Here is a 14,865-nt window from a genome sequence, read left to right on the forward strand (position 1 = left end):
AGACTGGGAATGCTGCCGGCCACTCCAGCTTTCCCAGTGTCACTGTGTGCAGTGGTTTATTAGGGATTTATTCTACAGGATCAATTGGAATAAGTAGTCCAGGCAAAGGACAGAAAATTGTTTGAAACTAGAGGATTCCGATGCTCAACAACTATGAGTGAGACTTTTAAAGGATATTATAGGAGAAAAGAAGCCCAAATACTTCAGGAATGTTATGGGGTGTGGGTGGCTGAGTTCCGCTGGCACTTAGAAGAATGTTGGAGCAAAGAACACCTTCTGGGGTGGTTATTGGCTAGCTAAGGGAGAAAGATAGCTTTCTTTTTCCTTTATTTTTACTCTGCTTTATACACATTCAGAAAATTAAATGTCCATGTATTTTAGCGCTTGAAGAATAGGTTGCAAGCACATTGGGGTAGGAAACAGCCTCCTCTTCATTTTCCTTGTATTTCTTGCAAAATAGAAACAAGGAATTAATTATATTTCACCCTGTTTATGTCTTTGTTGCTAGCTCTAATCTTAACATCTAATAAAAGAACAGACCAAATGGCTCTGTGAATTTTTTTTTTCTTTAGCCCATTAAGAAAAGAACAGAGCTAATGATAAGGTAGCCTGAGTGAATCAAAGTATCTGTGCTGTGTTATTGAGGGAGGCTGAGTCACAGTCAACTAATTTTATAGCATGCCCATAGTTGATTATAAAGCAAATAATTGGAGGAAAGGGACAAAGCAACCTATTAAAAATAATCTCTGAAAGATATTTGAAAATCTGCCTGTTCTGGTAGCTGGATCAAATCAACAAATAACATATCAGACTAATGCAGTGGGCTCTAATAATGCTAATTCTAAAGCAACCTTTAATTATTAAGTTGTTCGTAACAAAATGTTAGCTTAGGTATTAAATAAGCTAGTGACTGAGTTTTCCCTCCCTTTGTTCTTCATATAGGGCTGTAGAAAATCAATGAGCTAAAATTCCATTAAAAGTTTGCATGAGGGTCAAACATCAGCAAAATACAATTTTAAACTGAGATGAAAAGCAATCAGGAGCTGATCCAACACAGGCTCCTTTCTGTAAAGGAACGGTCTAGTTCAGATCCCTAGTCATGCTCCACATTTACCATGAAACTCATTGCAGAGCTATTAAATTTGGGAACTTCCAAGAACTCTCTTGTCTCTGTATCGTCTTTAGACTTTTTCTGTAGAATTTTGCCTTCTGAGCCAAATATAAGTTGATCAGCCTTTAAAAAAATGCAGAGAAAATAAGAGTTAAGAGTCCAGGATGGGAGATGTTTTATCTTTTCTTATTAGTGTAAGGAGGAGGAAAAGTTGAGGTATCCACCAGTTCATGGGAAGTACAGGAGCTACTGAGCTGATGAAGCATTAGCAAGATACTATGTGAGGGACCATTTACTGAAACTGTCAACACACAAAGCTGTCAAGGGACGGCTGAGTTGTAAAATGCTCCAGCTACCACAGGAGATGAATTACATTATTGTGCTATGCAGATAAATTGCAATCCAGCTCGTGGAAGCTGCTTTGTGAACAAAATAGGGGAATGAGATAAACTCGCTCTCGATCGATGAATTAATATAAAACCAGCAAAAGGAGCAGAGCAGACTACTACAATCCCTCAATTATATTAGGCAATCAATTTTTTTTTTCCTTTCAATATGTAGAATATTCCCTCGCGGCCCTCGTGGATGCCATGCAGTGTGAACACGGCAATCAAAGTAATAGACGTCAGAATAATCAAAATAATATGTGTCAGAAAGAAGCAAATGAGTACATACATTCATTAAGTAGATCTCCTAAGAGCTTAACACACAAAACTCTTTCCAGAAAAGCTGTACAAACAATTGCATGCGCTAACACGTGGTTTTACTGGTGTTTTAAAGTCAGATGAAAAATATTCTTCAAACTAACACAAGTTTTTTCAGATTTCACCATAAATAATCTCTACTTAGGGCAAAACACATAGTACAGCTGCCACAATGAAGTTAATAAAGGTCATAACTGAAGGTAAAATACACAACTCTGAAGAAAACTTATGAATCATTAAACAACCAGTATGTTCTGACAATGAAGCATTAAACACAATATCCATTTTTGTAGCGGTGGAATGGGCATCAGCAATGTCCAACACTAAACCTCCATCTGTGAGGTGACAAGAAAGACACTTAATCCAGGAGAATAGTAGCCAAAAACTCAGAATAAAAACCCAAATGTCCAAGGAAGCAAATTTGCAGACAAAATCAGACAAACCAGTAATCTGGCTGCCTTGAGAACTTTTCCCTCCAAAGGGGAAAGTTCCCTACCCCTGCTCAAAGGGGTACAGCAGAAACCCAGTTAAAATAAACAAAATGCTGCTTCTCACAATATTCTCAGCCTTTTGAACCAACAAGTCTAGTTCACAAAAAAAACTGGAGAAACATGTTAGAATGAAGGAGCCATTTTCAAAGCTGGGAACATGTTATTAGGCTACAGTGGCCTAGGAAGAAGTAGGGAAAAAAACAGAAAAGAAATTCTGTGTCTTATGAAGTTAGTGCAGGAAAGACTTTTCCTTCTTTTCTTCAACTATATTTGTATGATACAGTTGATTGAGTGTTTTTTTATGTGATTGGATCCTTTCCTAATTGAAATCAAAGGGGATTTGGGTGAAATTTCAAGTTTTGGTCCTCTAAAATATCTTAAGGGGTCTAAAACCCACAAACAATACTTTATGTCCCTTGAGTTTGTGCGTGTAGCCGTTTGATTTCAGAGTTCATAAGGAAGATGGAGGAAGGTTCAGCATTTTTATTACACTCCTATTTACTATATTTGCTTTCATAGTGCTGCAGTTACCAGGCCTGAGTTGTGACTCATGAGGCCTCGATACAGATCTCAGCTCCACCAAAGGATTTTCTGCATGACCTTGAGCCACTTGACATCTCCATCCCATCTGTAAACCAGAATGATGATGTTTCCTCTCTGCAGCAATTTGTCTTGTCAATTTAGGAGCACGCACTGATTTGTCTTGACTACTTGCAGCTCCTATCGATTGTGAAGGAAGTTAGATGTGTACAATACTTCCTCAGATTTCGCATTTGGAGACAAAATAAGTTTGAGGAACTGGACAATTAAAGGAAGCATTTTGGCCATGAATGTCCTATGCTGTTATGAACAGCGTGTAATAAAATGATCCTCAATTTTAGCACAGTGTAGAGTAAGGAGTTTACACCATATGTGCATTTGGCAGGTTAATGGGAAATAGGCAAATCTTGAGAGCTGCAGTAGAAGGGCAGCCGTCTCACACCAAACATATTTTGTAAGCCTGTATAGCTTTGAAAACAACTATTAATTTTTCATCAGAAGACTGAAAGACAAATGTGTGAGCTAAAAATTATTTCCTTACCAAATTTCAAAGTCCTAAACTCCAGTAGTGACACACTGATGCTGCTCAGGAGTCACAAACACATTCATTACAAGGTCATCCCAGACTGCAAGAGCCACCCGGTTTTGCCTTCTTATGAAAGAACTATTCCTGCAGTGAACATAACCCTGTTCTCTTTCAGAGTAAAAGGAGAGGAACAAAAAAGTTACAAGCAAACAAATCATTGTAAAAATGATTTTTACAAAGCTACTAGCTTTGCTTGGACTGCACATAATCATATAAAATCAGATTTCTCTCTTAGCTGAAACAATACAAACTGGATTAATTCCAGACAATGAGGCTGCTAGAGATACCTGATCTTGACAAAAACTTATGTAAGAGGGAAATTAAGATATTAACCTGTAAGCAGCTTTTGATAATTAAAAATTATATTGGGGAGAAACATGAGGTAAAGGTTGTTCCTCTGCCTTTGGCGGTCATTACTGCTTGTTTGCCATGGCCAGGGAGTCTTGATTTTACTTGTGCAGGAGGGCATTCAGCAGGGTATTTTTTGTTTGCACAGTGCTATAAATGTCTGTTGTGCCTTCCACAGAGTGAAGATGGAGCCAGAGCAATCCCAGTGTAATTTCTGAAGTCACAGGAGTGTCCCTCACCAAACCCACTCATGGGCTGAGAGCCTGATCCCTTCAAGCCGTTTCCAGCCAGATACCTGGGGCTTCCCTGGGGGTGCTGGGACCCTCCTGTGCTCGGGGACCCGGGGGCTGCAGGAGCCCTGGAGCTCCAGGGGGTTGCAGGGGACCTGGGTGGCACGTTTGAGCTCTGACCAAGGGATGGGAGGGTTTGACACCTGCAGTAGGTGCGTGAAGTAGGTGGGAAAGCTCCTGAATAGTTTGAATTATTCGTTTTGAAAGACTCATGGGGAAACGTTTTCTCAGTTCCAGTATATTTTTGCTTCAACCATGGAAAGTCCATGGGCACTCAGGTTTTACAGCAGAAGCTCACAAGTGACATCATGGGTTGCTTGCGGGTAGCACACAAAGCAGATTACATTCAATTTCATTCTTCTAGGGGAAGCAGGAACAAGATTCATAACATTGCAAGACGTACCGAATAACTTTTGCCATGCTAGACTATTCTCATCTGCTTTCTTAAATCAGACCGTTCAGATCATTTGAGAATGTATTGTCTCTTCCCACTGGCTGTAGGCTCTTAACTTTCCCCCTGACGCCATCCTCTCTCTTCTCCTCTTTCTTCACCTCAGGTTATGTTAAAATTTTTTTCTTACGTGTTTCAGAGTTGAGAAAATCCACAGGAGTGAACTTGCAAACAATTAATTGTATCTGATTTTACCGCACGTGTTACACCTTGCAGTGAAGCTCCAGCGGATTTCGTGAGCTTTGAGGGAGGCTGATGCTTTGCAGAAGGCTCATATCCAAATTAAAAACTTTTTCAATTGTATGTTATGAGAAGGCTCCAGAGGGGATGGGGAGCAATTCCATCTTGCTGATGATGTTACAAGCAACTATCTGTTTTAAGATAAATACTTTTGTCTAAAATGACTCTGTAAAAATGCTCTTGTCTTTTTTTTTGATTGACTTATTTACAGAACTTCGTCTGAGAAAAGTCTGACAAGCTCTGTGTTGTGTCATTCCTCCCACATCTATGATTCACTGAGTTGCTTTTGTCCCTGATTCTTTACTTAATCTTCTACCAGAGAGTAGATACAGACGTTATTGGTAACCCTGTCATGTTTCTCAGCCACAGGAAATGATGTAAAAACCCAAAATAATGAGAATATCCTCCATCACTGGGAACTTCGTTCCCTAAAATAAACATGCAGAACATGACAAAGTTCTTCCTTGGTATTTAAAGGCCTTTTTCATCTTCTCCTTCTTAATGAGGCATCTGTAAAAAGCTGTTTGGTCAGACGTTCCTTATTCACGGTTAAATTCTTATGGGATTAGTGGGTTTGTTATACTCGGAGTACAAAAGTAAACAGCATATGGCTCTGTTAATATCCTTGTAATGTCACAACACAATCTGTCAGAATGTAAACTTTTTTGAGTAGTTTCTTTTACTTCAAGTTCACTCTATGAAAAAGAAACGACAAGCCTTATGAATCCTTCCACATCACCTGAGAGACAGCAAGCTCTTTCTTAATTCTTGTTTTGTGTTCCCAGTTTAATAAGTATGTCTATACATATTACCTTCAGTAACAAAAATACAGTGGAAAATACTGTTACTTAGTTACTAGGAGTTAAAAGGTCATTTCCCCTTGATGAAAAGCTTGTTCTATCAGATAAGTAGCTGCTACACTCCATAAAACTGGCAACCCTTCAAAAGGTTTCAGAAATTAAAGGCATTGTTTGAAGATAAAGGCGATAAGGTCATTTGCCTTGTGTTTAGTCCTGAAAACCTTTCTGGGTGACCCTTTGCTATTCAAATGAAGGGTGCTTTCAATTGTTTTGACTTCACAGAGCTAATGAGCGCTGGCTGACAATCTTTTTTAAGACCAGTTGAAACTCTGCTGGAATTAAATTTTGTAAAATATTGCAACGCATTTCCATTAAGGGGGGAGTCCCTCCTTTGCCAGGGCTGTATCCATAATCACAGCACTACCCTGCTCTGGTCCTACTGCTTTGCTCAGGTTTTTTTTATTAACTCTGTCTTTACTAGTTGAATAATGTCTAACATGAGTTTCAGTGTGTTCCTGCAGGAGATTAATAAAGCTGTGTAAATAAGCTGCATATGTAAAATCTATGTCCTCTTTGAATTCTATGCTAGAGTGAAACAAGCCTTACATTTAATGTGTACAGTAGCAGAAAAATTACTCATGAACTTTTTATTCCCAGAGACTGTATAGCTGTGTATTATTATACATGTAATTAACTAATCTGTAACGTTGGTCTGATATATGGTGTATATACTTCTCTCCTTAGAGGAATAGATTCTTATTTTAAAGCTGCTTCTTCTTTTATGGTTAATTTCATATATTCCATTTATTGGAGAATGTTGTGAATGTTCTTTAAATCACTTGATTTTTTTGTAGTAGTAGGAAGTAAGAATCTTCAGAAGTTTGTAATTTCTTTATGAAAAAAAAGGTGAAAGTCCTCTAATGGACAAGAAACACTGTGTGCTGTAAGCATGCTTGGTTATCGCTATGACCTTCTTCATTACCTTAGAAGTTGTTTATTTTAACCTTGCTTCCATTCTATTTTGAAGATTCTAATAATAGCCTTCTATCACTCTAACCCACTTTCAAAAGTAAATGTAAACAAGATCATCTCAGTTTAAAATACACGTGAACTCTATCCCCCAAATGACTAACAAATAATGAAAAAGTACAAAATCCTTACCTAACGGAGCTGACTCAGTGCTAATGGCCAACAAGGGAATCCAGCAGAAGTAGGCAACAAGTTGGAGATGCTGATTGAAAGGAAAGGGCTGCTGCATATTGTCCAAGAGACGTTTTATCCACGCATCTGCAGTCGCTTAGAAGTTAACTTTCGAAGTACTAAACTTTGCAGGAAAAGCCATCAGCCTGCCTGCCTTTTTCAATTTTTTTTTTTCCCTCTCTTTCTTTCTTTCGTCCTTTTCAACCCACTTTCTTGGAGAGGGCTTAATGTGTCATTAATCCCAGGATTTCCAAGAGGGAAGCCCTCAGCGATCCACAAACCCCACTGGCACCCACCCACAGCAGCCATGTGTCCCTGCAGCTGCCGGGCTGCAGCTGCTGGGATTTACACACCCCACACATGGGGGTGAGAACAGCCCGGACCGGCACTACCAGGAGTGGGAGGTGATCCTGGAGAAATTCGGGTTGTAAACCAAACACGCCTGCTCGGGAGGATTTTAAAGCAGACAACCGAAACTTTAGATTGTTGCAGCCACATCTGATGCTGCGTTTGTGTGAGAGGGTTTAAAAAATGACAAAATATAAGCTTGCAAATAGTTTTTCGCTTCAGATGGGTAGAGGTTGCACTTATGCAAAGCTGTTATGGAGGTGTCCGTGCAGTTGAAACAGCAGTTCTGGAGGTTTGTGTCTTGGGTTGATATGTCATTCTTTGGTATTTTAGAGAATGGTCCTTTGCTGCTGAAATAAAGTGCAGCAGCATTTGCTCTGCCAACCCATCCTGAAGAATGAGATGTACGTTTCAGAGGGTCAGCTCACCAGCAATAATAACAGAAATAGAAAACTAGCAAACGGCAGTAAAATAATTCAATCACTTATGTTGCCAAGTTACATTTTTCTAAAGTTTTGTCTCATTGGAAAGTGCCCTGCTGCTACCTCATGGGTCTTTACTGCTACTTCTAGTCGGTGTGAACAATGTCTATTGTATGAGAATGCGTATTGCCAGCTTAACGTGCAATATGAAGAATTTGCTATCAAATTGCATGCTATACTCTGATATTCATGGCATTTTATTTAGAAAATATTGTATCCCCACCCACTGTTCAGTGTTTTCCATATCTGCCAGCACTTCTTTTCTTTGACTTGTCAAGTTTGATTATTTTCTGCCTGCTTGTTTAAGTGAGGATATTGTGAATTATCTGATAACAGAGTAATACACAAGTCTGTAAACATTCCATGCAAATCACTGTGAAGAGCATTTCATCTAAAAGCATCACCAAAAGATATTTTGCAGTACAGCCAAGGAGTTTCAAATGTTATTTGGCTTAGCTACATCCCTTCAGGAGTTTTACCACTGGATTCCTTTAGGGAAATATAGGTTATTTAAGAAGAAACTTCTAAAACTTTTTTTCTTAATTTTGATTTTGGATTTTTGGACTGCTTTTAACAGTGCCATTAGATTGGCTATCTCATAGGCCTGATTTGTAGCCCTTTGGGAGTCTTTGTGAATCCATTGATTTTATTGATGTGTAGATTTAATTCCTTCAAGCTCACTAAGACTCCAAGCCCAGTATTGGTTTGGTTTGGTTTTGGTTTGGTTTTTTTCCCTAAGAGATCTCCATCCATTTCTTGAGTACAAATGTAGGACAAATGACAAAATTTCAGTTTATTTTAAACAGGACATAAGTTCTACATTTACATGGCTTTCTCAGTTAATGCTTGAATTTATTTGTGGCAGTTTCTATGCACTGACGGAGGCCTAAAAGGCATAGCTCTAATGTATAACTTTTAACACAAAAAAAAGACTGAAATCTGTTGTGGGTTGAGGTTTATCCTTGCCAGAATACTGGCAGCCAAAAGAATTTGCAAAAAACCAGGCAGAGAGCTTTCCACAAACAATCCAGCCTTTGTTTGTCTTTTGGATACAGAAAGCAAGAGTAACCGGGCAAGAAGCATAATTCAAAAAATGGTATTCAGGACCTCCTACAAGAGCAGAAAAGGGATAGTTTTGTAGATTCGATTATCCTCTGACCTGTTGCCTCTCTAAGCAGGTTTTAATCAAGGAGAGCCTTTGAAGGTAGTTACTGCTGGTAAAGATGAAATGAAACTTCCCGTTGTCTCAGCCAAGGTGTTTCCCTGGGTTGGATATGGTTCCCTTTAATTTGGGTGCACAACCAGCTCCAGGTCAGACAATACCTCCCATTTCCATTCTCCCAGACCAAGACAAGACCTTCTAGATGTCAGGAAAATAGCAAACAACACCTTCTCTCCCCAGACATTAATTTAAAATGTCAGAGGAAACTAAAACCATGGAGAACCTGCATAAGAATATTGCAAAATACTCTGTCTCCACACCATTAAGTTCAGTAACAGGAAGACACTGAAACTCTCCAGAAAGTTAGTGTTGTCAAGTGTGAGTAGTGAAGACTTGCAGCAATTATCTTCACCGTCTGTACAAAAAAACCCAACGCAACACTGGAGGCCTGACACCAGTCCATCTTGTATTAAATTCATTTTTAATGGTGGGGGTGGATACGGGGAGTTAAACCAAGCCAAAAATCACAGCTGGGAGCTGGCAGCAGCATTTCAGACTTGGCCAGAAATTGTTTGATGGATACGCATGTTAAGTATTGAGATCTCTACGCTTTATAAGAAAGAGACAGTGTTTGTCTGAAATGTCCCACTCAGCAAGTTGGTGCTGGGATGCTGGGGATGGACTGGAGGAGCTGGGCTCACTGGGGATGGAAAGGACCGGGCAGCCCATGGGGAGGTAGCAGAGGTAGGAGTAAGGCTGTGGGAAGAGTATTAAGAACAACAATTTTTGCTTTTTTCTTCAGATGCAGAACTAAAACTCAGGCTTGGACTGAATGATAACATAGTGATAAAAAATGCAAATATCTTGAAGGCTTCGAGAGGTGTGACTTTTTGACACTTTGTTCCAAGTATGAAATGCTCAGGCTCCCAAGTCAGAAGTCCTGGGCAATAGTGAAGTTTTGGGGGGTAAGTCCCATCACTCAGGTATCTTCTGAAGGTCACATGAAAATCTCTACCTGGATCTCCCAGCAAGGAGGAGAGAGAGTAATATCGTGTTCCTCTTCTCAAAAATGGAGTGTGGCCAGCACTTTCCTTTTACAGTTGAGCCAGCAGACAGTTGTACAGTCCTTTTAAGCACTGACACACTCGTAAAAACTGATCTAAAAATGACAGTCCAGGTTTATTTCCTTCTGCTTCCTATGAGGAATACCCTCACTATGAGTCTGTCCCCTGGGGTGGCTTTCTAGGCATAGAAGAGATTTGTGACAAAGTGAACATGACCTTACCTGTATACACAATTTCCTGGTGGGGCAGGGTTCTTCAGGGGGAAAAGACATCTTCATTGAATAGTATAAATGTTTTTGTGAGTCTGAATTACACATTTACATTGGCCAAAGCACTCCTCTGCGCATTTTTGTTTGCTTGTTTTATCTGATAGAAAATAGCTGCAAGACCAGTGACAAGGAATAAATTCGCTGTGCTCCCAAGACAATCTCTTCTCTGTTTGTAGGGGCTGACTGTGTCCGTCAACTCCTGCAATCCTTTCTGCAGCTTCAGAGTGGGTGGAAAGGTTGGAATGATGGATTTTAACTGAGCCCCAGCAGTTTCCAGGAACCAGTCCCCACAAAGGATTTTCCTAAGAGGGTTGAGAAGGGATTCAGGCCTGGGATTCTCTCTCTCTGTGCTGTTGGCTCCTATTTGTTGTAGTAATCTGTGTCCGTGTATTTTACAGATATGCCAAGCACAGTTAGTATAACCAAGCTGCAGTATTCACACGCCTCGTTAGCCCAAGCGAGACTCTTTATCCCACCACTCTTACTTCAAGACTGCACAGGTGAATGACATTAAATGGAAAGAACTTCATCTCAGCTTATGCCTCATTTGGGGAAATAAACCGTGGCTGCACAGTGATTAGAGCTTGTGTTGTCCTCTGTTTTGTGTCGTAGTGTGTAGAACACAGTATTTCTGATTCTTCAGAAAATAATATGAGAAGCGGTACATGTAATTTGCAGGACCAAACCCTTCATTTAAGTGAGGACTAGTTGTGATCTTTAGGGTAATAATTCATTATACAAAAGCATATCCCCTTTTGCATCACTCTGGGAGTGTGGCAGTTGATTTGTACATTCGATCATTTGGCATGTTTATCTGTCAGCTTCTAATTCCTATGGGAGAAGCCTGATGGCTTTCAGTGCATCACTCCTTATTATCCAGTTGGCCAAACTATAGGAGTTCAAACTCTAAAGCAGAGATAAACTGAAGGAACTTATTCATTATATGTAAGATTTTTAAGGATATACAGAGCATAAGCGCTTGGGTTCTGAGACAGCATAAATCCATCTGTTAGACGAAATTAAATCAGTTCCTTGTAACTTCTCTGCCCCTTGGTGTGGATGAAGGTTGGATATGATCCCTGACGTGACGTAGCTGTGCAGGTACATAAACCTCTGTTTTGCTCTTTTCACAGTTTTGCCACGTGGGTTGCACCGGCCACCTGAACTTTAGCAGGATGCAGCACATTCTCATTAAATTTGCAGTGTGCACCGTCAGTGCCCTTCTCAGATGGTCCCTCTGCCAGGGCAGGTGAGCCACACGTGAGCCCAGCACCCTGTGAACTGGTGTGTGCTGTGGCACAGTCACGACTGAGCTGAGCATTCTTCATTCTTTCCTTATTTTACTGGAAAACACCAAACTATTGCAGAGATGTCAATATAAATTGCATCTACAATTCACCTCTGCTCCAGAGTGCCCTAAGACACATCTATAAGAACGGTCATCATTGCTCAGCAGCTCAAAACCAAAAATTACTTTTCTATGTGAAGAGATCAGCAATTAGCAAATAGTAAACAAAAGAGGACACCCATGTCCACACTGTGTATATTGGAGCTGGCTGGGGATTTCTCTTCAGAATCCGAATTCAGAAAAGCATATGACTTCAAAAAAATCGGTAGGAATATTTTTTGTTCTCAAATAAGCTCAGTATTTCTTTCAATTTTTTGTGAGCTGCCTGTGGTGCCTGAATCAGTCATCACCTTGTCTTCCACAAGGAACTGCTTCAGCCTCTGTGAACATCAGTTATTGTGCAACTTAGCTGAAATGGATTACTTGATTAAAAAAACCCTGCATTTTTATTGTTGTTCTGCAAAATTAATAAGTATGGAAGTATCACAATACTCTCACAGAGTGGAAATTCTCAAAAAACTTTTACATTGGTGGATGAGTCCAATAAGACAGGATAGAGTAGGGAAAAGAAATTGGACTTCTTCTGAAAAACTTCTTTGCCTGTTCTCCCTAAATCTTGACTTTCCTTGACTGGATAGTAAAAAGAAAGAGTAAGAAAAATGGCTACTCATAGCCATGATTATGGACAGATAACACCAATACAAAAATGGCCATTACTCAGAAAAATCGCAGGCTGAATTTTCTCATTGAGGGAACTTTCCTTTTAGGAAACGGTTTCCTTTGAAATGACAGCAGAAAGGCATTTCACAGGAGTTTTTCATCAGCATTAGCAGTGGAAAGGCAGGAAGTGGAAAGGTGTTGCTCCTACCTTGAACCATTTCATTCAGCCTTTTTCTGGAACTTTTCTTTTTGAAGAAATCAAAATCATAGAGGGCAACCAATGCCATGCCAATCCCCCCCCAGATCATCCAGCCAGGAGTAATAATGAGAATCAGACCAGAACCATCAGGTTTAATAACAAAAGGTGGGAATTTGGCTTGGGTTAAAACCAGCATAAAACCGGCATTAAAACTGACTCTCCATATATCTGTCATCTCTTCTTTCATCCCCCTTTTTCCATCTTGGCCGTTACAATTTGATCTTGTAAGAAAGTCTCTGTAAGCAGATGTTGTGTTTGAAGAAAGCTCGATTGTTGCGTGGGGCATTGGTGGGGCTCCTCTCCAGAGGACACGGTGGTTGTTTTACTTCTTCAACACAGATGTTGTCTCTTCAAGGCTTTTAGACAAGCAAAAAAAGTCATACCTGTAATGAAAATATGATATAAATGGTAGAAAAAATGCGAAATATCGCTAGTTAATACGTGAATGAAAATAAGTGGCGGAGAAATGGGAGTATTACAATGTAGATCACTCCTCTGATTCAATTGCCTTTCTACATTCATTCAAGAAAGAAAAATATTTAAGATATTATTTATTTTTAGAGATGATAGGTTAATCTAAGTATTAGTTGAGGACTGGGTTAGGGACCAGTTAAGCAATCTGGACATCCATAAATCCATGGGTCCAGATGGGATGCACCCGCGGGTGCTGAGGGAGCTGGCTGAAGTCATTGCTGGACCACTCTCCATCATCTTTGCCAAGTCTTGGGAAACGGGAGAGGTGCCTGAGGACTGGAGGAAAGCAAATGTCACTCCGGTCTTCAAAAAGGGCAAGAAGGAGGACCCGGGCAACTATAGACCGGTCAGCCTCACCTCCATCCCTGGGAAAGTGATGGAACACCTTATCCTTGGTGCCATCTTAAGACATATCAAGGATAAGAGGGTCATCAGGGACAGTCAACATGGCTTCACCAAGGAGAAGTCGTGTTTGACCAACCTCATAGCCTTTTATGAAGATGTAACAAGGTGGATTGACGATGGCAGAGCAGTGGATGTGGTCTACCTTGACTTCAGCAAAGCATTTGACACCGTCTCCCACAGCATCCTCACGGCAAAACTGAGGAAGTGTGGACTGGATGATCGGGTAGTGAGGTGGACTGCAAACTGGCTGAAGGAGAGAAGCCAGAGAGTTGTGATCAATGGGGCAGAGTCTGGTTGGAGGCCTGTATCTAGTGGAGTGCCTCAAGGGTCAGTTCTGGGACCAATACTGTTCAATATATTCATCAATGACTTGGATGAGGGAATTGAGTGTACTATCAGCAAGTTTGCTGATGACACCAAGCTGGGAGGAGTGGCTGACACGCCAGAGGGCTGTGCTGCCATCCAGCGAGATCTGGACAGGCTAGAGAGTTGGGCAGGGAAAAATTTAATGAAATATAACAAGGGGAAATGTAGAGTCTTGCATCTGGGCAGGAACAACCCCAGGTTCCAGTATAGGTTGGGGAATGACCTATTAGAGAGCAGTGTAGGGGAAAGGGACCTGGGGGTCCTGGTGGACAGCAGGATGACCATGAGCCAGCACTGTGCCCTTGTGGCCAAGAAGGCCAATGGCATCCTGGGGTGTATTAGAAGGGGGGTGGTTAGTAGGTCCAGAGAGGTTCTCCTTCCCCTCTACTCTGCCCTGGTGAGACCACATCTGGAATATTGTGTCCAGTTCTGGGCCCCTCAGTTCAAGAAGGACAGGGAACTGCTGGAGAGAGTCCAGCGCAGGGCCACAAAGATGATGAAGGGAGTGGAGCATCTCCCGTGTGAGGAAAGGCTGAGGGAGCTGGGTCTCGTTAGCTTGGAGAAGAGGAGACTGAGGGGTGACCTCATAAATGTTTATAAATATATAAAGGGTGGGTGTCACGAGGATGGAGCCAGGCTCTTCTCAGTGACAACCAACAGTAAGACAAGGGGTAATGGGTTCAAGCTGGAACACAAGAGGTTCCACTTAAATGTGAGAAGAAACTTCTTCTCAGTGAGGGTGACGGAACACTGGAACAGGCTGCCCAGGGGGGTTGTGGATTCTCCTTCTCTGGAGACATTCAAAACCCGCCTGGACGCCTTCCTGTGTAACCTCACCTAGGTGTTCCTGCTCTGGCAGGGGGATTGGACTAGATGATCTTTCGAGGTCCCTTCCAATCCCTAACATTCTGTGATTCTGTGATTAATGGGGATATGCATTGCTATCAGATTAACTATAAAGATGAGCTTTAAGAGACAGGCATCCCAGCAGATTTAATAGAGACAATTAGATGCCTCCATAGGATCTCCCCATCGTGAATAGTTTTAGGGTCTCTGAGAAAACCACTGGAGAAACCTCACTGCATCACAGTAGAGGAAACCAAGGCATACCAGTCTACTTTTAAAATTCTCCCTCTTCTTCCTGCCATCGGGATCGTACACAAATAGGAAATGAGTTTTAAAAATTTTGTTAAAATATTTGAAATGGAACAAATAGGAATTTTATTTCAAGTTCCCAGTAACATATGTTTCACTCTTTAACCTTATC

The 14,865-nt window shown here is 40.9% G+C and overlaps 1 protein-coding gene across 1 annotated transcript in view; it reads right to left on the bottom strand.

Annotated features, from left to right (window-relative positions):
• LOC135990466 (von Willebrand factor D and EGF domain-containing protein-like) overlaps nucleotides 1–7,066 on the bottom strand; it is a 176,335-nt gene extending 169,269 nt beyond the window's left edge. Inside the window, exon 1 of the mRNA XM_065638163.1 lies at nucleotides 6,723–7,066. Coding sequence (XP_065494235.1) covers nucleotides 6,723–6,819 — 97 coding nt within the window. The 5' untranslated portion in view covers nucleotides 6,820–7,066. The remainder of the gene's footprint in view (nucleotides 1–6,722) is intronic.
• Between the last annotated feature and the right edge of the window lie 7,799 nt (nucleotides 7,067–14,865).

The sequence above is a fragment of the Caloenas nicobarica genome, chromosome 6, assembly GCF_036013445.1.
Source record: "Caloenas nicobarica isolate bCalNic1 chromosome 6, bCalNic1.hap1, whole genome shotgun sequence".
Lineage (NCBI taxonomy): Eukaryota > Metazoa > Chordata > Aves > Columbiformes > Columbidae > Caloenas > Caloenas nicobarica.